The 23,003-nt window shown below is 44.2% G+C and overlaps 1 protein-coding gene across 1 annotated transcript in view; it reads right to left on the reverse strand.

Annotated features, from left to right (window-relative positions):
- Positions 1–393: 393 nt before the first annotated feature.
- PHLPP1 (PH domain and leucine rich repeat protein phosphatase 1) overlaps positions 394–23,003 on the reverse strand; it is a 251,059-nt gene continuing 228,449 nt past the window's right edge. Inside the window, exons 13-17 of the mRNA XM_065398984.1 lie at positions 19,477–19,607; positions 14,779–14,883; positions 8,048–8,242; positions 5,477–5,705; positions 394–1,506 (exon numbers count right to left, since the gene is read on the reverse strand). Coding sequence (XP_065255056.1) covers positions 394–1,506; positions 5,477–5,705; positions 8,048–8,242; positions 14,779–14,883; positions 19,477–19,607 — 1,773 coding nt within the window. The remainder of the gene's footprint in view (positions 1,507–5,476; positions 5,706–8,047; positions 8,243–14,778; positions 14,884–19,476; positions 19,608–23,003) is intronic.

The following is a 23,003-nucleotide window of genomic DNA, read 5'->3' on the forward strand; positions in this document are numbered from 1 at the left end:
GGGTAAGGAAAACAAAAATGTAGTAAAACCCCTGCAGTAATGTGAGCCCTATTTGGGTCCTGCACTCATGGCTAGGTCTACACTACCCGCCTGAATCGGCGGGTAGAAATCGACCTCTCGGGGATCGATTTATCGCGTCCCATCGGTCGGGATCGCGAATCAACGCTCTTACTCCACCAGCGAAGGTGGGAGTAAGCGCCGTCGACGGGAAGCCGCAGAGGTCGATTTTGCCGCCGTCCCTACAGCAGGGTAAGTCGGCTGCGATACGTTGAATTCAGCTACGCTATTTGCGTAGCTGAATTTGCTTATCTTAAATCGACCCCCCCCTTGAGTGAAGACGTACCCCATGTCTTCTTGTTCGTTAGCTTATTTCTGAACAGTATGCAGACTGGGTCATAGTGGTGTATCGTAATAGTCTGGCAGCTGATCCATCTGATACTGCCGCTGCTGCTGCTGCTGTTGTTCCTGGTGTTGTTTCATGATCTCCTTGACCTCTTCTTCAAGCTCTGGTGGGATGATGAATTGGTCATCTGGATCTGGCTGGGCTGGGGCTGCAAAGTAGCCCCCAGTTTTTCTGAGAGGTGCATCAGTTGCTACTTCAATCAAGTTATGGCTCCTTTCCTGAGGAGCCACAGAACCATTGCCCCGTCGGCGCCCAATTGTACCAGTGCTGGAATAATCTGCTTTCCTGGAAAGGCCCGTTTCATCCTCATTCGCGCTAATGACGATGCCTTCATCGCTGGCTTCCACAGGCACTTGGAGCAACTGCTTCTCCTTTGCTCGGCTGCAGTGGATGTCCACCTCCACTTCCACCTGGCTGCCATTGGTAAAGACACCCTCAATTGGCTCCTCGTCATCACTGTCAAGGCCATTGTCAGAGAAGGCGCTGGAGAAGGTGGCGCTGGACAACTGCCTTTGGAAAGAATTGGACAGGCAGACTGGGTGAAGCATGCAGCGCTGTTCATTGGGGTATGCTGGGCTGTTCTCATTCATGGCTACCTGAGGGGGCTCATCAGAGGCTGTGGACCCCACCTCGCTGCTCATTTCAGAGGTGGAGATCTCGCTGCTAATTTCAGAGGCCATGCCGCTGCTGGAAGATGGCATTCCCAAAGCATCCGTAGGTCTGTCTTTAATGACTACGTTGACTGACTGGGGAAAGATGCCTGGACTGGGAGGCGGGACTCCATTAAGCTCACAGCAGCAAAAGCTGTCCTCCGTCACATTGAGCTGAACCACCACCGCACTGATGCTGTCGTTGTAGCCGTAGCTCTGGGCCAAAGTGCAAAGCTTCTTTGCAGCCGCCAGTGGTTCAGGCACATTTCTGACCGCTTCCACCACCTCCTCGATGGAGAGGCTGTCCCACAATCCCTTGCTACCCAGAATGAAGAACTCGTCCTGCGGAGTCAAGGTAATGGACTGGACATGAGGGCGGGGCACAACGCTTGGGTGAAGGAAGGTGTATCCCAAGATTCTTGTGGAATCTGTCACGCCATTTACTTTACCATCCTGAAATTAAAAAAAAAAAAAAAGAGGACACGAAGTTGAGACTATAGAAAGACAAAAATGCCTAGCACTTACATCTTACAAGCATTTTAGAAATGTCTATCTCCACAACATCCTGTGTGGCAGCTACACATCCCATCCATTTTATAGATAAGGAGCCAGAGTGATGAAGTTTTTTTGGGAAAAACAGATGTAGTCTCATCATATGGTGATAACACTCTTCATTTTACCAGTATCTCTGGAGGATGCTGAACAGAAGCTAATGAAGCAAGTCCAGATAACTTGCATCCGAGAATTTTGAGAGCTGGCTGAGACGCTCATGGGACTGTTAATGTTGATTTTCCAGAAACCTTAGAGCACTGGGAAAGTTCCAGATGACTGGAAGAAAGCTAATAATGTGCCAATTTTTAAAAGGGTAAACAGGATGACCCTAATAATTATAGGCCTGCCAGCCTGACGCGAATCCTGGGCAAGATAATGGAGTGGCTGATATGGGACTCTATTAATAAAGAATTAAAGGAGGGTAATGTAAATAATGCAAATCAAGATGGGTTCATGGAAAACAGATCCTATCAAATTAACCTATCTTTTTTTAATGAAATGATAAGTTTGGGTGATATGGTAATAGTATCAGAGGGGTAGCCGTGTTAGTCTGGATCTGTAAAAAGCAACAGAGTCTCCTGTGGCACCTTTAAGACTAACAGACGTATTGGAGCATAAGCTTTCGTGGGTGAATACCCACTTTGTCAGACGCATGCATCTGACGAAGTGGGTATTCACCCACGAAAGCTTATGGTAATAGTGTTGACATAATATCCTAGACTCTGTAAAATCTTCAACATGGCATTGCACCACATTAAATAGATTAAAAACTGGCTAGATGATTGGTCTCAAAATGTAACTGAAAATGGGGAATCAGCATCATGTGGATGTGTTTCCAGTGGGGTCCCGTAGGGACTGGTTCTTGGCACTATGCTATTTAACATTTTTATCAGTGACCTGGGAGAAAACAGATAATTTGCAGATGACAAAAATTGGGGGGGGAGGGAGGGGGTGGTAAATAATGAAGACAAGTCATTGATTCAGAGAGATCGGGATCGGTTGATGAACTGGGCATAAGCAAACAATATACATTTTAATACAGCTAAATGTAAATGTATACATCTAGGAACAAAAAGAGTGTAGGCCATACTTACATGATGGGGGATTCTATCCTGGAAAGCAATGACTCTGAAAAATATTTGGGGGTCATGGTAGATAATCAGTTGACCATGAACTCCCAATGTGAAGCTGTGGCCAAAACAGCTAATGCAATCCCGGGATCAAGAACCAGGGGAATCTCGAGTGGGAGCAGAGGGGTAATTTTTCCTCTAATATTTGGCACTTGTGCGACCATTGCTGGAATATAGTGTCCAGTTTGGGTGCCCACAATTCAAGAAGGATACTGATAAACTGGAGAGGGTTCAAAGAAGAGCCATGAGAATGATTAAAGGACTAGAAAACATGCCTTATAGTGATTGAGGTCCAATGGCTGGAAGTTGAGCTATAGAAATTCAGACTGGAAATGAGGTGTAAAATTTTGACTGTGAAGGTAATTAACCATTGGAACAATTTGCCAACAGTCATGGTGGATTCTCCATCACTGACAAGTTTTAATCAAGATTGGATGTTTTTTCTAAATATGCTCTAGGAATTATTTTGGGGAAGTTCTATGGCCTGAATTATACAGGAGAAGAGATTAGATTACAGTGATGCCTTCTGGCCTTAGACTCTATGAAGTGTCTTGCAAACAGCTACTCTGAGTCAGTGCAAGCACTGGGATTAGGACTCACGAGCTCATGGCTCCCAGTCTCATGCTTAGCTCACTACACCATCCTGTCTCAATGGACTTAATACAAGTTACAGTTATGGTGTGTCATATACACAGGTCTGTCTCTAGTGCCCAAGATGCTACTTGACAACATAATGGAGCATATAATTGGGCAAATAAAAAACTTAATGCTTTGGCTTGAGGCCCCCTGTAGAAACATTTCCCTGGTATGCACAACCACAATCCGCAGTAGCAGCCTGGCTCCCCGCTCCAAGCATTGTGACCCGGCTTGTGAGGTAGCAACACCACTCAGGTTTGGCTTCATGGTCCCTCCATGGTGAGAGGGGCTGTGGGACCAACCCTGAGTGGCACATATGGGGTTGCAGAACCTCCTTCTTTGGGGGTCCTCTCAACCTGGGGGCTCAGGGAAAACCAGCCCTTTTACCACCCGCCATCCCCCAAACCCCTGCGAATGGTACACACTGTGCATAAGGGTGTGGGGGTCACTGCTCTGGCTAATGGCTCATGCAGCTATCATCTTATTAGCCAGTCAGATCTGTCCCCCCACTTAAGGTATTTTATCTTGTGTATGACCCTCCCTGCCCCCACAAGTCCATATTGAACAATGGCTAAAGGATCACGGTTATGGCTTCTCTCCTGCAGCTATACATTATTTATCTCAGCTCAGCTTTTTGAAAGGTACAATTTAAAAATATTCTTTAAATTAAGCATGCAAGTCAAATATAGCAGAGTGCAAGTCTGTGTTTTTCAATCAGCTGAGCTGTAGTGAAATGTTTTACATGCTCCAATTACTTACTACACTTCCTCTTAGATACGACATTTCCCAAGGGGAGGAGGAGTAATATCTGAGCCGGAAAACACCATTAAAAATGTGTATTTAAGAAATAAATCCCATGTACATTCAAATCCCAAGATTCTGGCTTGGTTAGAATCTGAGCTGGCACGGTAAGGAGAGCAAGCATCTCAAGTGTTGTGGTGTTTGGTTTCCTGCCAGTCTTGTCAGGGATAACTGCAACCCTGCTAATTTAGAGAACCACGAAGGCAATGATTTATAAGCATTTGGTCCAACTGATGCCAGCAATAGCCACTACAGAACAAATAACCAAAGGAAAGTGAATGAAAATGAGGAAAAGGTAGGCCTTTAAAATGCCTCAGAACATAAAAACCTCTTTGGCCTGTAGGGTTCCATTGATAAGCCATCCAAGGGTGTGAAATTGGTGAATCATTTTAAGATTTAAAACAGGAATTCACTTTTCCTTTACAAAGGGACTTTCTGACAGCTCTCTGGTTATCTACAGTACGTGATGGAGTGGCTCGCTTCAAGCATGTCACATTTTAGATTCTAATCCCGCACCACTTTTGCTTGGCAAGTTTAACATCTATGCATGTACAGCAGTAGGCTGAGCATCAAATTCTTAAGTAGGGATGTAGCAGACTAAAAAGAAAAGGACGGGCTTCTCTCTCTTTCTGCTTTCGATCAGTTCCCCACATGTATGTTCTGTGTCAGCTATCTGCCCTCTGGGTCTGTATCTTCCAAGGGAGGAGACTGATTCTCTACTCTTTCAGCAGCTCACAACCTCCAATCTGTGGGTGAGCACAGACTGGATTCCCTGTGCAGAAGCTGCAGTCTCTCATACTACAGAGCTGCCTGCCAGAGCACAAGCCCATAGCTGGCACAACACATTCTGTTGTGAGACAGAAAAATGAGCCAGCTGTCTGTCAGCATCCTGGCTGGTCAGATAGCAGGAAGGAGCAGAGAAAGTCTCTTATGGAAGAAAAGACATCACACTCCAAGTTCTCTCTCGGCGCTTTCCCACCCTACACAAAGTGGATGGGCTCTTCATTCCTAGTCCAGCAATTCTCTTCCAGGTAGAAGTTGGTTTCCTCATCTTCCCCTGTTTAAGACCACCATGCTCAGACCCTCGTGGCTGAGTATCTCTGCAGAGCAACAGCAACTGGACCATGTGACATAAAACATACCGGAAGGGGAGGATGAAATTCCAGCACACAGATGCACCCGTCTTTAAGATACAGTTTATTATTTGTATGATAAGGAAATATGTTTGGTGTGTTGCTCAGAACGGTCTCTAGAGGAAGTCGCAGATTGTAACATTCCCTCCACCAGCACTACAGTTCTCTTACCTCTGTGATAATGGCCTTGTGCTGTTTAATCCTCTTTAGCTCTTCTTCACAACTCATCACATAAGACCTGGACAAATGCAAAGGTTTTCCATTCCTACAGAGAACAGTTTGGCACTTCCCCACATTTGCTGAGGTTAATGTGAAGCATCCACCTGGGTCCATGGGATCGTGTTTTATATGGCAAAGGACAGCAGAGCCTCCAAGTTTTTGTCCAGCAGTTCCAAGTTTCCTGGAATGTAAACAAAGCAATACTTGCTGATTAACTGGAAAAGTTGCATTATGAGGTCAGAGTAGAGAGGGGAGCAGGGGACCACAGTTAAGCAATCCCAATTATAGCACACAGACTCTCAAGGTTCACTGGGCAAGAACAAGAGCTCCAGTTCAGATTGTGAAGCTTTATACCAAAGTAGTGAGGAACTTATGTACAACTCATGGGGAACGTGTTATAAGAAAGGAGATATACATCCTCAATTGGATCCATTCTCAATTTAAAAAAAAAACCCTCACAATCCCAGTGCCACTGCTCTCTTGTCATCACCAAGACAGTTAGAGTATTTCACCTTATTCATCCCCACAGCAAACTTTTTGGAAATTTAAATATTAAGAAGCTATTGAAAAACTAGAGGTAGAATCTAAAAATATAATAATTTATGAACATGAAACTTTAGTTTCCAAAACTGCAATGTATTTTTTAAAGAGCCGGAATCAATGTTTTACTGCTTATTGCCACTCAGTTTTAAGTATTTAACCGTTGTTTTTCTGCACTTTCAAACTCCTAAAGCTCCACTGTAAAGTATCTATCACCATTAAAGTGACAGAAGCAGTTATCACCGTTAAAATACCAAAAACACTCTCCAATTGTAATTGGACTCAAGATCACTAATTCACAAACCGATTAGCACACCAGAAGTAATACCTTATCAGGCACATTTGAAGAATATTTTTAACTTGTCATTTTAGAAGGCCTTGGCTAAAGTTCACTAACAAAACCTGTTGCAAGCATACAAAGTATTGTCTTGCTCATATTAAAACTAAACTACTTTTTATGACATTTCGCAATTTAATTTCTGGTTGTGTTTAACAATTTTTCCATCTCTCCCTCTGCATGGGCTTCTAACCCTATTTAACTTTCTTTGCAGTAACTGAACTACTACATTACAGAACGTTCCAAGCTTTCTTAGCTCTTTTGTTTTAACGAAGATCGGAACTTGGCTATAGAACCCTGAGGTGATAATACTCAAATTCAGTTTTCCAAGATCTGATGTAGGTTAGCATTTTACCACCTCAGGAATGTTTGAGAAACAGAAATATTGTACTAATCCTCAATAAATGGATATATGTAACTAGAACCATTACTATGTCTGGGTTCTATGAAATGTTGATTAGCCTATTCTTTGAGACACATGTAAAGAAATATCTTTTTGCAGAAAAACTAAAGTTCCTTGAAATTATACTACAGGGATGAGCAAGGACACCTATTAGGTACTTTCCCTGCCTCATACCTAGGATTCTAATCATACTGCAGGATTCACTTCCAACACCTGTCAGAGTGAGGCAATGTCCCAAGCAATGATAAAAATGGGGAGGCGCAGTATTACAGAAGCAAAGGGCACAGTCCCCCTTTTTTCCTTGTGTACAGTTAATTCAGTTTGATCTTATTGCTCTTACTTCCTGACTTAGGAATTGGATCTTTTCAGGAAGCGAGTGTCTGACAAATATTGACAAGCCCTCAGACATAGGAATCCATGGCCCTGCATTGTGGACGATGGGGGGCGTAGCGTGCACTGAAGAGTTGCACTGGAACTGCCCCATGTAGACCTTGCTAGCACAAACTAGAAGGGGCCTAGTTCACGTTAACACAGTTCTTTACCGCACACAGCAGTTCACACCTCCGTAGTCCACACTGTGAGGCCGTGTAGTCAAGCCTATTTGCATGTCTTCTCCTTTGCTTTCCCCACCTCTTCCTTCTCTTTTGTCTGATCCTCTTCATTCAGCTCTATTCCCCAAGGCACAGTCTCTTATATTGTCAACAGCAGCATACACTGGTTTTCAAATAACCAAAAATACCTACTACATCATACTTCTAGCATCATTTCTTTATTCTTGGCTCAAAGAATTCAATTTTACGGTTGAAAATATGCAGTTAAACAGTTAGAATGCATATCCTCAACAAGAGTTTTGATGTTTATGATCATCTGAACTGGTGCAGAGGGACAGGTTGAAACATGCCGGGCTTTGCAAGTTGTAGGAGGAGGGGGATGTTTAAAGATGATCAGTCTCAGGAAACAAAAGTCACATCACTATTTTAAATATTAGCAATTCTCAACAATGAGACTTTTAAAGAAATTAAGCACATCTCAGAAAAGAGAAACTATCCATTCCTTGGTCATGAACATTTTAGGACATGTGTGCAACAACAGGTCACAATTAAAAAAACCAGCAATAAAGAAACAAGCTAGCAAACGAAATCATTTAGAAAACTGGAAAAAAACCAGCTCTGGGATAGAAGCAAGTACGCTGACTGATCCACATATGGAGGAATATGACAAAAATTAAAGATCTGGGATTAACCTCTGCATAACGATGAAAGTGTTGATCATGTATTCCTCTTCACTCTTTGTTTTTTGCAGCTCTTCTGCCAAGATATCACTCATTGTACACTGCAGAAGGTAGGGCACTTCCACGTTGCGATCACCATCAAAGACTCCGTACAGCGCCTCCCTGTTGTCACAGAAATTATTGGCTGAAAGAGCCGCCACACACAGTCTAAGGAAAAAGAGAAAACCAAAAATGGGTTTTTAATAAATAAGCATTTGTACCAGAAGATTATTTTAACACTCCTCAATTCTTTTCTCACTGTTCTGACCAGGATGTGCAGCTTGAAGGAAGATCAGATTATAGTAAGCGTCACAAACTTTCATGAGTTATGAAGTTTCATTTCAGATCCTGGTAGTGAACATCATAAGTAGCATTTACGGTACTGTTAAATTCCATGGTAAAGAGAGAGCAACAAAGAGGTTTAAACAGAGACCCCTAATGATTTTTCAACTTTTCTGGCATGTAAAGTGCAGCCTTTATTTTTGTGATTTAAAAAAAAAATTAGTAGTAAAAACCGAGAAAGCTACTGCACTGTTTACTCTTAAGGCCTGGTCTACACTAGGAGTTTATATCGAATTTAGCGCCGTTACATCGAATTAACCCCGCACCCGTCCACACCACGAAGCTATTTAGTTCGACATAGAGCTCTCTTAAATTCGACTTCTGTACTCCTCGAAAACGAGAGGAGTAGCGCTAAATTCGAAATGGCAATATCGAATTAGGCTAGGTGTGGATGGAAATCGACGGTAATAGCTCCGGGAGCTATCCCACAGTGCACCACTCTGTTGACGCTCTGGACAGCACTTCGAGCTCGGATGCTCTGACCAGCCACACAGGAAAAGCCCCGGGAAAATTTGAATTCCTTTTCCTGTCTGGCCAGTTTGAATCTCATTTTCTGTTTGGACAGCGTGGAGAGCTCAGCAGCACTGGCAACGATGCAGAGCTCTCCAGCAGAGATGGCCGTGCAATCTAATAGAAAGAGGGCCCCAGCATGGACTGATCGGGAAGTCTTGGATCTCATCGCTGTGTGGGGCGATGAGTCTGTGCTTTCAGAGCTGCGCTCCAAAAGAAGGAATGCAAAGATCTACGAGAAGATCTCTAAAGCCATGGCAGAGAGAGGATACAGCCGGGATGCAACGCAGTGCCGCGTGAAAATCAAGGAGCTGAGACAAGGCTACCAAAAAACCAAAGAGGCAAACCGACGCTCCGGATCCCAGCCCCACACATCACGTTTCTACGAGGCACTGCATTCCATCCTAGGTGCGGCCGCCACCACTACCCCACCACTGACCGTGGACTCCGAGGATGGGATATTGTCCACGGCCGGTTCCTCGTCGGAAATGTTAGGTGACGGGGAAGATGAGGAAGGAGATGAGGAGGACGAGGCAGTCGACAGCGCTTGCACCGCTGATTTCCCCGACAGCCAGGAGCTCTTCATCACCCTTACCGAGATCCCCTACCAACCGTCCACAGCCGTTACCCCGGACACCGAATCAGGGGAAGGATCAAGCAGTGAGTGCTTTAAACATCTCAACATTTCATTTTAACATAACTGGAATATTTATATTGTTAAGAATGGGCTTTTCAGTCACTCATTTAAACATAGAAACTTTTATTTATAACAAAACAGGAATATTAACTATATTAGTAATTTGTTGTTCATGATTTAGTTGGCAGTCAACTATTTAGTCCTAACTATGTATAGAAAATCAAATAATGTCCGGATATTCATGATTAGGCCACCACAGGACGCTCCACTCTGTAGTCCCTTATGCTGCACTTAAATGAAAAGACGGTCAATGTGCCCGGGAATGGACAGAGAGTCCTCCTGGGATAGCTCGGCATAGCTCTCCTGGAGGTACCGCTCAAGCATGCGCATGAGGTTCCGCGGCAGGGCGATCTTGTTCGGTCCCCCGTGGTAACACACGTTCCCACGCCATGAGTCCATCAGGTAGTCCGGGATCATTGCACGGCACAGCATGGCGGCATACGGCCCTGGCCTCTGCATGGTCTCACGAAGCATCCTTCCCCTCTCGGTCTCCGAGATCCTCATCAGTGTAATATCACACATGACGCCCTGCTTTAAATTAGGGAGGGGAATGTTAGTATTGGGACTGCTTTACAGCCACGCGGTGGAGGCGGCAGAGGGGCAGCATACAGGGAGCTTTCCCAGGGACAGCCGCGAGGTGGTGGGACAGGGGCAGAGCTCATGCTTCCCTGATTGCTGCCAGCAGAGAGTGGCCTTGCATTCAGTGCGAAAGGAGCCCAGTGCTACTATTACATTTTTAAGCTGCAACAAGTCTACGGCTTACCATGTTTTCCTGCAACAGAAGTAGAGGTGTCCTGCAACGCTTCTCTGATCGCAACTGCAGGACCCCAGGCAGTCAAGGCGAGGGCCGAAAATTCGACCTTGTCCTGAGTGCGCATGTGAAAGGTCCAGTGCATGGTGTTGTTCACAGAGAAAGACTATGTTCTTTGTTAGCAACTTCATTTATCTGTCTCAGGAATTTACTCCCTTTTTCCCATTCCCACAGACACATCTGCGACTGTCTCCCAACCCAGCCTGGCATCACACTCCCAGAGGCTAGCGCAGATTAGGAGAAGGAAGAGAAAGACGCGTGAAGACATGTTTTATGAACTTATGGAGTGCTCACGAGAGCAGGCAGCCCAGACGACACAGTGGAGGGAGAACTTGTCACAAATGCACAGAGCAGTCATGGAATGGGAGGAGAGGTGGCGCCAGGAGGACCAGCAGGCTACTCAAACCCTGCTTGGACTAATGAGGGAGCAAACGGAGACGCTCCGGCGCCTAGTGGATGTTCTGCAAGACCGGAGGCAGGAGGACAGAGCCCTGCTGCTGTCTATCTCTAACCGCCCTCCCCCGCCACCAAGTCCCACACCCCCCTCACCAAAAGTCCAAAGAAGGAGGGGCGGCAAGGGCCGTTAAAACTTTCAGTCGGCCCCTGCACACTGCTGCAGCAATGGAAGGCTCTCGTTCCAAAGTTTGAAAAGTCCTTTCCTACCCATCTCACAATAGCCCACGTCCAAGTTTCCTCCCCCCCCTTTTCATGTGCGGTTCATAATAAAACATCTGTTTCTGTTAAGTACTGTTTCCGAGAGTGTCTTTTAGAGGGGATTCTGTCTGAAGGGGGGGAAGGGGTTTGTTACTTGGACAGGACAGTCACCTGTAGCAGGCTACAGAGGCGGGGGCAGGTCCAGCATCAGGACACATACACAGTACAGTCACCAGTTACCCTGGTCAGTCTGGGAGGCGGTTTTCATGTTCTGGGGTGCGAGGGGGTTGATCTGTGACTTTGTGGCGGGGGAGGGCAGTTACAGATCTTCTGCCGCGGTCCTTATCCTGGATCACAGAGCCACGCAGCAGGGGATCTGTTACCCTCCGCCCCCTGCCAGAAAGTCACTTGGCCGACACATACATGCAGTCCTGCCCAGGACTGCTGGCACCAATCCAGCACTGCGGAGCCTGTCATTCCCGGAGTTTAGAAGCATCATTTGCATCAAAACACTAAACCCGCCCCCCGCCACAGTCTGCGTCCCCGGTTTAAAACATTCCCGCGAAAACAGTAAGAAAGAGAACCTTGTTCAGTAACAAAACGGAACAGATTTTATTTGTTGGGAAGGTGGGGAAGGGGGTATGTAACTTGGAAGGATAGTCAACAGTAACTGGGTAAAGAAACGGGGGCAGGTTCAGCATCTGTGTCCACAAAGTAAACAGTCACTGGAGACCCTGCTCAGTCAGGAACCTGGCTTTCAAAGCCTCCCTGATGCACAGCGCGTCCCGCTGGGATCTTCTAATCGCCCGGCTGTCTGGCTGGACGTAATCAGAAGCCAGGCTATTTGCCTCAAGCTCCCACCCCGCCATAAAGGTCTCCCCCTTGCTCTCACACAAATTGTGGAGCACACAGCAAGCAGCTATCACAATGGGGATATTGGTCTCGCTGAGATCACAGCGAGTGAGTAGGCTTCTCCATCTCCCCTTGAGACGGCCAAAAGCACACTCCACCACCATTCTGCACTTGCTGAGCCGGTAGTTGAATAGTTCTTTCCCTGAGTCCAGTGCGCCAGTGTAGGGCTTCATGAGCCAGGGCATTAGCGGGTATGCAGGGTCCCCGAGGATGACTGTAGGCATCTCCACATCCCCAACAGTTACTTTGTGGTCCGGGAAGTAAAGACCTTCCTGCAGCCGTCTAAACAGACCAGAGTTCCTGAACACCCTAGCGTCATGAACCTTGCCAGGCCATCCAACGTAGATATTGGTAAAACGTCCCCGATGGTCCACCAGTGCTTGCAGCACCATGGAAAAGTACCCCTTTCGGTTGATGTACTGGCTGGCCTGGTGGTCCGGTGCCAGGATAGGGATGTGAGTCCCATCTATAGCCCCACCGCAGTTTGGGAATCCCATCTCGGCAAAGCCATCTCTGATGAGCTCCACGTTTCCCAGGGTCACTACCTTAGATAGCAGTAGCTTGACGATTGCCCTGGCTACTTGCATAACAGCAACCCCCACGGTAGACTTGCCCACACCAAAGTGGTTAGCGACGGACCGGTAGCTGTCTGGCGTTGCGAGCTTCCAGAGGGCTATGGCCACTCGCTTCTGGACAGTCAGGGCTGCCCGCATCCGGGTGTCCTTTCGCTTCAGGGCAGGGGACAGCAACTCACACAGTTCGAGGAAAGTCCCCTTCCGCATGCGAAAGTTGCGCAGCCACTGGGATTCATCCCAGACCTGCAGCACTATGCGGTCCCACCAGTCCATGCTTGTTTCACGGGCCCAGAATCGCCGTTCAACAGTATCAACAAGACCCAGTGACAGCGAGATGTCCTGGGCGCTGGGTCTCATGTTCTCAGAGAGGTCGAAGCTAGTGTCCGACTTCATGCCGTCACGGTGGTGCCGTAGCCTCCTCTCATGATTGATCTGCAGCTGCCTCTAGTACAGGTGGAGGAGAAGCTGCGAGGCGTTGAGAACTGCCACAACTGCAGCGATGGTCGCAGCGGGATCCATGCTCGCACTGCTGTGGCGTCCGCGCTGTCAGTAATCAGAAAAGCGCGCAAACTGATTTCCCGCCGGCGCTTTCAGGGAGGGAGGGAGGGAGGTTGTGAGGGACGGACGGATGACGACAGGCGCCCAAAAGCACCCTCGACACATTTTTTTACCCAGAAGGCATTTGGGGCTCGACCCAGAATTCCAATGGGCAGCGGGGACTGCGGGAACTGTGGGATAGCTGCCCACAGTGCACCGCTTCCAATGTCGACGCTTGCCCCGTTAGTGTGGACTCACAAAGTCTCACAAAGTCGAATTACTGTCCTTAGTGTGGACACACACGTTCGACTTAGTAATATCGATTCCACATAGTCGAATTAACTAAAATCGAAGTACTCTCGTAGTGTAGACCAGGCCATGAAAAGTGAGCACAGGAAGCTGAAAAGCAAGATTCTCCATACTGCCCCCTTGAACATGCTTCATCGAAGTATGGAAATAAGTATCTTTAGGAGTGAGAGGGTAGTTCAGACCATAAGATCTTGGCCCCTCTGTCGAGGCTGCCAACATGGAATAAACCGTGACATGGGTTTTATGATGTGGATGCATGCCGACTGACAGCTGGAGTAAGTAAGACCAACTGAACAGCCAGACAGTAATATTCAATCTACAAATTCACAAAGAAAAGTAGGTTCACACCTCCATTTCCACTAAGCTATCGGAGCTAAGGAGGAAGCCTTCCGACCCTTCAGGACCTGCAATGAACAATCCCATGGATTGTTTTGTGCTCTCCGACTCTAGCTTCTAAATGGTGTAGTGTGAAAAACAAGCACATATGTAGAGGTCAGCAATTCACTGTTTGAGCAACTCCTGCTCACAGCACCACTACCACAGCAAAGCCTTGGTGAGCTGGTCAACACAAACTAACTTGGTACACCTAGCCAGTCTTTATTCTTTTCAATACTTATTTCATATGCTGCATTGTGTAAATGGGTGAAGGGGGATGGAAACAGAACACCATAGTTCATAATTCAGCCCTCTAGCCCCTTAAAGTTGTCATTGTTACTCTATGTGATAATCATTTTAATTTGTTGATACATTTAACAGAATGCCGAGTCAAGCTTGCTGGCACTTGACTCAAGTGTTTGAAAACCTCAACTGGAAGTGCAAAAAGATTTGTAGAAGTTATTCATGGACCATTAAGGTGAGATGCATCATATAACCAGCGGCATACAAGCAGTTAACATGTTAGGCCCCTGAGATGTTATTTGTCAAGGGCTGCTTTAGTCTTTAAAAAAGGACCAGTCAGTAGTGTAGGAATATGCAGTTTAAGCCACTTCTCTTCCAGCAGCATCCCTGATTTGCTTGGGACACAAGCTTCAGCGAAAGATAAAGAGGCTTTTCAAAGAGTGGAGATGCATTTAAGCACTTGGGTCTTTTGCAAATAGTGGAGTCTTATATAGACAAAATGCATCAGTAAAACTTGTATCTTAGCAACTCCTTTAACAAAGAAGAAATATGAGAGCCAGGCAGGGGCCTAGTTTACAGATATAAGTCATGCCATGGCCTCTGCTTTTGAGAGACGAATGTCTCCAACTAACTTTCTCCTAAGAAAAGAGTTTCTTTGTAGGGCCTTTTTTTAAAAAAAAAAATACCGAAGTGTTCCAGCAGCAGAGCACCTCTGTGCTGATACCAAACCAGTACTGACTTGTTCTTAACTCCCGAAGCTTCAGTATAACCATGACTCCACACTGCTGGGGCTCCTGAAGCATCACCAGCTGACGGTTGGTCAATCTTGAAACAACGAATGTTACTGCAATGAGAAGGGAAAAGAAAAAAGCACAATGAATTGTTTAAGATATTACAGACCTTTAGCTTAAAGTCATTGCTATCTTAAAATTGTAAGGAAGCTTTTATTGTCCCAATTGTCCTAGTCACCTGCCACTTGTGGCATGCTGTGCATACGCTAAGAAGACTACATTTAAGAAAACAAGGTGTCCCTGTAAGGGGAAACGCTTAATAGAGTGTGTAGAATGTTATCCGTCAGAATACACACAGGAATAGAACAAGCAATAAGCAGTCCGATGCAGGTCTATTTCATTCCTGTTTGCGTTAACTTTGTCTTTTCTTTTCTCAGCTATTTGAAACTTAACCTTGGCTCTGCAGAAAACACAAGCAGAATGTAGCAGTGGCCTGAAGATATGGAGAGGCGGCACAGGGGAAAATCCTATCTAACTTATGCATTTCTTTTATCCATTTCCAAAGTGAGACCTTTCTGCATTTGATTTTTACTGTATTAAAATGAAAGCTCCCATATCACCACCACATCCAGCTTTTCCCCCCCCACCCAAGCCAAAAGCTGAAAATAGAGCAATGTTCTAAAACTTCTTATGAAAATGCCTAAAAGCTAATATGAGGATGCTTTTCCCTCTGGGTGCCTTCAGGTTGTGCTCTAGCTATAAGAATGGTCATTCTCTTCCCCCTCACTCTGGAGTGGTAGCTTTTACTTAGGGTATTGGATCCCTCCTCCCTCCGATTAACTATCAGTGTAAACTCTGGTCTGAATTTCAAACATCTGAAATGGTATGCAGCACAATACAGCTTTTAAAAGGGGCCAACCCCATATGTTCGTACCCATCTTTTCATACTGCTACTGCATGTGGAGGAAAAAAACCTGACCCCCTGTTGTTCTGCTCTGTTGGCAGTTAAGCAAGTTCTCCACATATTGCAACATCTTCAAAGGCACCAGAGCCTTTCAGTGATACAAATGCATTATAAAAAGGACAAACATAAAAGGTCTGTCTATTCACTCTATTTAAACGTGCATTTCCTCCTACCCAAACCCTCACTGCCTGTTAAAACTGTGAAATGCTAAGCAATTGTGTGCGCACAATCTGCATGGCCTTGGAACTTTTCCTCAAACAACTTAAATTAGGGCTGCTGTATCTGGATCAGAGTCTTTTCCTACACAAATAAATAAGTAGGACATGCACTTGCCAGAGCACATTAAAAACAAACAAAAACTCCCCAAGTAATGCTCAAACTACTGATGTTTACATATTAGTCTCTGGGTTCCATACCCTTCTAAGTGTCAAACAGAAGGAAAACTTAATATACTTCTAATATACCTGATAAGAACGGTCACTAATCAAGAAACAAAAAACAGACCCGTTTTAAAGTAATGCTACTTGCAGTTCTGTATAAACTATATACAAATGCAATTTACAGCAGATATTGAAGTGGCTCATGTACACTGCACTTGTTTTCCAGGAAGCAGGAACTTGGATACAAATGGATTTCTGAGAACTGAATTTGCCACCCTCTCACCCCTTTGGCACTGACAGACCAAGGACACTCATGGCATTTAGCAGTAGCATTCAGTACTGGAGAAATTCCAACTCCCAGTCTCAAAGTTTCATAGAAGAAGAGGATCACTTCTTTAGAACTATTTGCATATTTCCTGTACATTATTAAAATCAAACTATTTTTGCAATATAGTAAGCCTCTATTAAAAAGCAATTAGGATGATCTTCTAGTGCATAACTACACCCAGAAAACAAAGCTAAGTAGGACAGTCATGACTAGGCTTGAATTCAGTAGCTATTAGTTTTATGCAAAACTTAATTTGGATGGTTACGTAAGATAGGGGAAAAGTCTGCATTTTCATGCCCTATTTATTATCTATTTTACCTCTGACCACCTTCTCACACTTGGAAAAGATTATACCAGATCTAGGCCTGTAGCAGTTTTGTTTTTCTAATTCTGTCCCTTTGGAGGCTCTTGTACACTCCTAGATGGCATTACTTCCCACCTTGGGTCCTAAACTGGCCTTTTTTGGATCCTCCCCCCCCAACCCTTTTATCCTTCCCCCTCCAGAGAGTTACTCCCTAGTGTGTTTAGTGGCACTTTTACTGGTTGTGATCTGCTCAGAACAGAATTCTAGTCCAGTCAGTGCCATCAGCACCTAGATTTACAATAGACTTTCTTTAAGCAATGTGATCTTTTGTCATGAACCAAATCCATAAAATGAGGAATTTCACACAACTCCACTGCATCTCTGACAGGCAACTGGGAAAAACCAGCAGTGACTCCTTTGTATCTTCAGTAATTGGACATAATGCAAAGAATGGTCCTTCCTGCCAGCAAACCATCTATTAGACTAGTGCTACTCAGACTGACGCTCACAAGCGGCAAGTGGCTCTTTAATGCGCCTCTTGTGGCTCTTTGCAACACATGATATTAAAACAGTGTGATTTAATTATTAAGTAATCTAAGATAGTAAAAGCATCCTGATTGGTTAATATGTTATTAACCAATTAATTTATCAACTTGCACTAAGTTATTTACTTATTTGCTATGAGATGTGTCTGTGTGTCTGTGTGTGAGATCAACAGAGGATAATTTAAAAACTCTCATGGAGAGATCTGAGTCTTGTGACGCATTGTTAGAAAGACAGCATCAGGTCAAATGCAACCCTACATTTGGCTCCTTTAATAATCTTAAGACCAGAAGACAAGTTTCCATGAAGTTTAAAAAACTAATACACCAGTGCAGAGAGTTTGTAAATTAAGACATTTCTTTTGCATTGCTCCCAACTTAAAAATTGCAGCATTGTGGTAACCTGAAAGTGACAAGAAATTGATAAGGACTGTAGTAAAATTGTCTAGTCTGTTTTCATTGTCCGAACTGAGAAGCAGAAACTGAACAAACTACTTAAACAGCAAAAAGCAATTTAGATTAAGAATTCCTTCAGTTTTAATATACTGAAGTCTTAATGAAGATAAAATACATTTAAAATGAAGGGTCACTGGTGAAATGTTATTGGCTGATAAATCTTCCCCTGGTGAACAACGTACCTTGCATTTAAGAGTGAGACTATCTGGTGATTACAGCAGAGGACTGAATCAGGATACTTGGTTTCAATTCTTGGTTTTGCTAAAGACTACTGACCTTGGGTAAGCCATAAACTCTATGCCTCAGATTACCCATCTGTAAAATGAGGGTAACAGCTACCTCACATTGTTGGCAGAGTGCTTTCAGTAAAAGTGATAAAATTACATTTCTACATGATTAGGTGTAGCACTTTTAGGACTAAAAATCAACATGCAATCTATATGGTAGTTCTCTATTGCACATACTGCACTGGTCATCCACATGTGGATTAGAGCGATTTGCCATTGTAATAGAATTAAGCATAATTCAATTACCATCCTCAGAAGTCATCTGCAGAACAGAGACATATTTCTGTACTGCTGTTGTGTTAAGGTAACTCCTAAAATAGAGAAGGATAATATGCCTTGTTCGCTGTATAATACTGACATTTATTTTCAACTATCAAACCCTTGCCTTAAATTCCCATTTAACCTAGGTTACTGGTCTTAAATAATTTCTCTCTGTTTAGTTTAATGCAATAAGATACCAAGATTTAATTGTTAAAAGAGAAATTTAATGTGAACAAGCATCACTTGTGACAGGTGAAATTTAATACTGCACTGTTTGTTGGAAAATTGTTTAAAGTAGAGTTACATAAACAGTTGCTTAACCTTTAAAAAAAATCTAAACTGTTCCCTGAATCTATTTGGTCTGTAAGTAGCTAACAGGCTAGAAGGATCAGGCAGGCAAAGAGCCTCAGAGTTGGTGTAGATAGCTCTGGCCATAAAGAATATGAGAGGCTTGAAGGCAGAACCACTATAACACCTACACTTCTGGGAAAAAACCCAGAACACTCTGTGGAAGGAATCAATATAGGCTCAAAATAAATTGCTTATCTATGCACCAACCCAATTATTTATGGTGGCACCTATAATGTGCTAGGTGCTTTCCAGACATTCAATAAGGGATGATCCCCGTTCCAAAGAGCTCACAATAAAAGGACAGAAAGAACCCAAACAAGACAACCAAGCTTCACTGCAGGCAGTATGGCAGAAGTGGGTCTTTAAAAGCCACAAGTCTGCAGAGGGTAAGTACCACAGGAAAGTCATACAAAGCAGAGTCAAGTGGAAAGAAGCACAGGATTGTGACAAGAGACAGTGAGAGGACAAGAGAGGAAACCAATAGTTTCAAGCTATGTACATCTCAGTAGTGGAATAAACTAATGTATTTTGTTGGGATCCAATGTATGGAGTGAAAAATTAGGTCAAATCAGCCCAACAGTAGTTACAGCTGGTTTTGATTAGGAATGGTATTTGACAGCAATTGTATTTGTGTGCGGGTAAAATAATTCTGTTTAGAAAAGCCTTAATTTTCTGAATTACCTACACATTTGTTGCCTTTTTGCCCCTCTGGCAATAAAAAGCTGTACTCCTTGAAAAGACATGTATGTCTCACGCTTGTGTACTGGGTTCTTGTCCCACATGCCTTTAGAGTCATTCTGCCTCCTGCATTATTAAAAAGACATTTTACTTACTTCAGCAACTCTAGGGTTTTGTGATCCAGGACGAGTCTGGGGTTTCCGGTCAGGTCTAGTTCCTGTAGTTTTGGAGGCAGGTTTTCAGGTAATGTGATTTCACTCAGTTCATTGCAGCTCAGGTCCACACACTGCAGAAAGAAGTGGGAAAAGAGAGGGAGAGAATTTGGAGAGGGACCTGTAACTTTCTGGCTAAATTAAAAGTATACATGCCTTACACATGACAATGACTGAATCCAAAATCTGCATCATCCATTTACATAAATCTCTTTCTTACTAAACGCAGTATGAAAATTCATCTGTAATCTTCAAAGACATCACAGGACACCTGAAAATATGTTTGCGCCCCTCCCATTACTTACTAGTCTTAATGTCTGTATCAACACAGGTGGATTGATTTAAATTAGCAACCAGGAAAAAATAATTTAAATACATTTTAAGTTTGTTTTGCATTTGTACTTTTTATTTATTTTCATAAAGAAAAGTTGATTCTCACTGGTTTGTAACCATTAAAATTTGTTGATTTTCAACGAAGTATACCCTTTCCACTAAATTTGGTACTTTTTGCTGAACAGGAAGATACACTATATCCATACACATTTACTTAAGCAATTACATAGGCTAACATACAAGTTTCTTGTGTGTGTGTGTGTGTGTGTGTGTGTGTGTGTGTGTGTGTGTGTGTGTGTGCGAAAATGATGAATGATGCATTTCCTCTTTACTAAATTACTGTTTTATTTACTCGTGACTTGTGTTGAGCTTTACTTGAATGGAAACTGGAATTAAATTAAAAATGCACAAAAACAGCATTTAAAAATTTGTATTAGTCAAATAAAACCACCTTAAGTGTGCTGAATACATACGAAAGAAATTAAAAACTTGTTTTCCATTTGAAACTAAGCAACATATAACAAAGGAAGTATTAACTGTATTAATGAACTGATCCGATAGTTTCTGATCACTATACCCTTCAAGATTTTAGAGCTAGCAGATCTTGCTCTCTCACACCTACTTTTTATTCAGATTGGAAGAGGAAAACAAGTTTTCCTACCTCCCAGTTGGTTTCTCAACTTTAAATGAACTAGATACTGAACTGAACTAGTTGAAAACTGAAATGAAAAAGATACTCTCTCCGTACCTGCAGAAGAGGCAACTGCTGTCAAAAGCTGGTTTAGCCCTTCAACAAACTCTGGTTCTAGGGGCTGAGCCAGTGACTTCTACTAGTTCAGTGATTTGACTCTCTTTAAAACTTCGGCAGCAAACATACTCTTTGTAATAATTTTTTAAAATTTAATATAAGCGATCAAGATTATAGTTTTTTGTTTCATGTAGGTTGCCAAAATTTCAAATAGGTTTATTTTTAAAGGAAAGATGGATTTAATTTAAATACAAAAATCCAATATTTTTTTAAATTCACCCTGTGTTAAGGGTCTGGTCTGTTGTTCATACACAAATGCTAGTATCCTAGCCATGCTTACTGTATACATCATATATTATGCAATTTTTAAAAAGATAGGGTTTGTTTAAAATTAAATGTATGTTAAATAGAAAAAAACTAATGACTCATGAAAAGAGGATGACTTCAAAACAATTGTTTGCCACGTAGCGGATAAAAGTAGGGTTAAAATTTTCTATTTGCAGAAAAATCGAACACCCTTGCCCTGCCCCTTCCCTGAGCCCCCCCGTCACTTGCTCTCCCCCACCCTCACTCACTCACTTTCACTGGGCTGGGGTGAGACAGGGGGTAAGGGCTCTGGCTGGGGGTGCAGGCTCTGAAGTGAGGCTGGAGATGTGGGATTTGGGGTGAAGGAGGGGGCTCTGGGCTGGGGCAAGGGGTTGGGGCGTGGGAAGGGTATGGGTTCTGGGCTGGGGGTGCAGGAGGGGGCTCTGGGCTAGGGCAGGGGCTTGGGGTGTGGGAGAGGGTACAGGCTCTGGGCTAGGGCCAGAAATGATGGGTTCAGGGTGTGGGACGGGGCTCTGGTTGCGGGTTCTGGGGTGGGGGCCAGAAATATGGGGTTCAGAGTGCGGGAGGGGGCTCCAGGCTGGGGCAAGGTGTTGGGGTGTGGGCTCTGGCTGGGACCAGGGGTGAAGGGTTTGGGGTGCAGGAGGGGGCTCAGGGCTGGGGTTTGGAAGGGAGTGTGGGCTCTGGGAGGGAGCTCAGGGCAGGGGTGCAGGCTCTGGGTGGCGCTTATCTCAGGCAGCTCCCGGAAGCAGGAACATCTCCCTCTGGCTCCTAGGCGGAAGCACGGCCAGGCAGCTCCATGCACTGTCCTCACCCTGAGCGCCAGCTCCAAAGCTCCCACTGGCCAGGAACCGCAGCCAATGGGAGCTGCGAAGGCGGTGCCTGCAGGCAGGAGCAGCTTGCAGAGCCGCCTGGCCATGCCTCCACCTAGGAGCCAGAGGGAGATGCTGGCAGTTTCCTAGGAGCTGCGCAGAGCTGGGCAGGCACCCTGCTGTGGGCAGCCAACCAGACTATTAATGGCCCAGTCAGCAGTGCTGACTGGAGCCACCAGGGTCCCTTTTCCACCAGGCGTTCCAGTCGAAAACTGGACACCTGGAAACTCTAGATAAAGGAAACAATAGATGCAACAGATCTGAACTTCAGTGGGGCATAAAAAAAAATCTTACTTGGGAGTCAATTCAAACTGGCTTGGATATGAGCACTGACAAGGATTGAAAACTGGCTGAAAGATATTAAAATAAAGTGTTATAAATGGCGAAGTATTGTGTTGGGAAGAGGGGAATCAATATTAATCCTAGTTTTAATTAACATTGTTAAATATCTTGAAGACAAATATTAAATTTGTAGCTGGTTCTATATTGGGAAGGGGGGGCACCTATAAACACCGGGGGGAAAAACCCAAGAGAACAAAAATCAAGCAGGCAAAAATAAAGCAAATTTGCTCAGGAAAAATAAGAGTCAATACATTTCGGGAAAATAATGCACAATGGAAGGGAAATGTTTGGAATCTAGGAAGTAGACAGCAAATTATATAGGCTAGTACAATATTTGGCAACCCCCCCGAATGCAGTTTGAGCAGAATACCCAGAAGCTTATCAACATGGATCCAGGAGGAACGGCATGGTCTTTGTGAGAAAGCACTGTAATATTTGTACCCTGTTCTAGGAACCTCCATTTAGGTGTGTGTCAAAACAGAGCAACAAGAATGGTTAGTGGGGTCTGAAGGGGCTGACTTAAGAAATGATTAAAAAACTAAATGAACATCTTTTAGCTAAAAGATGACTAAGAGGCAACATATAACTTCCATTTTCAGTGAGTAAAAGCAAGAAGAGCGAGATGGATGAAAAGGAAAATTTAGGTTGAGTACCAGGGTAACTTTACTGAGAGTACACCTTATCTGTCTGTCAAATAATTGCCAAGGATAGCGTGATAGCCCATGTCTGATTTAAAATACGCACATTAGACAAGACGCTGGAGACTATACTGTAATGCCAATCTTGTACTGAAAAGGGATCAGATGGCCTAAAAAGCCCCCCCCCCTTTCCTTTCTTTAATTCTAGGATTT

Source organism: Emys orbicularis, chromosome 2 (assembly GCF_028017835.1).
Source record: "Emys orbicularis isolate rEmyOrb1 chromosome 2, rEmyOrb1.hap1, whole genome shotgun sequence".
Classification (NCBI taxonomy): domain Eukaryota; kingdom Metazoa; phylum Chordata; order Testudines; family Emydidae; genus Emys; species Emys orbicularis.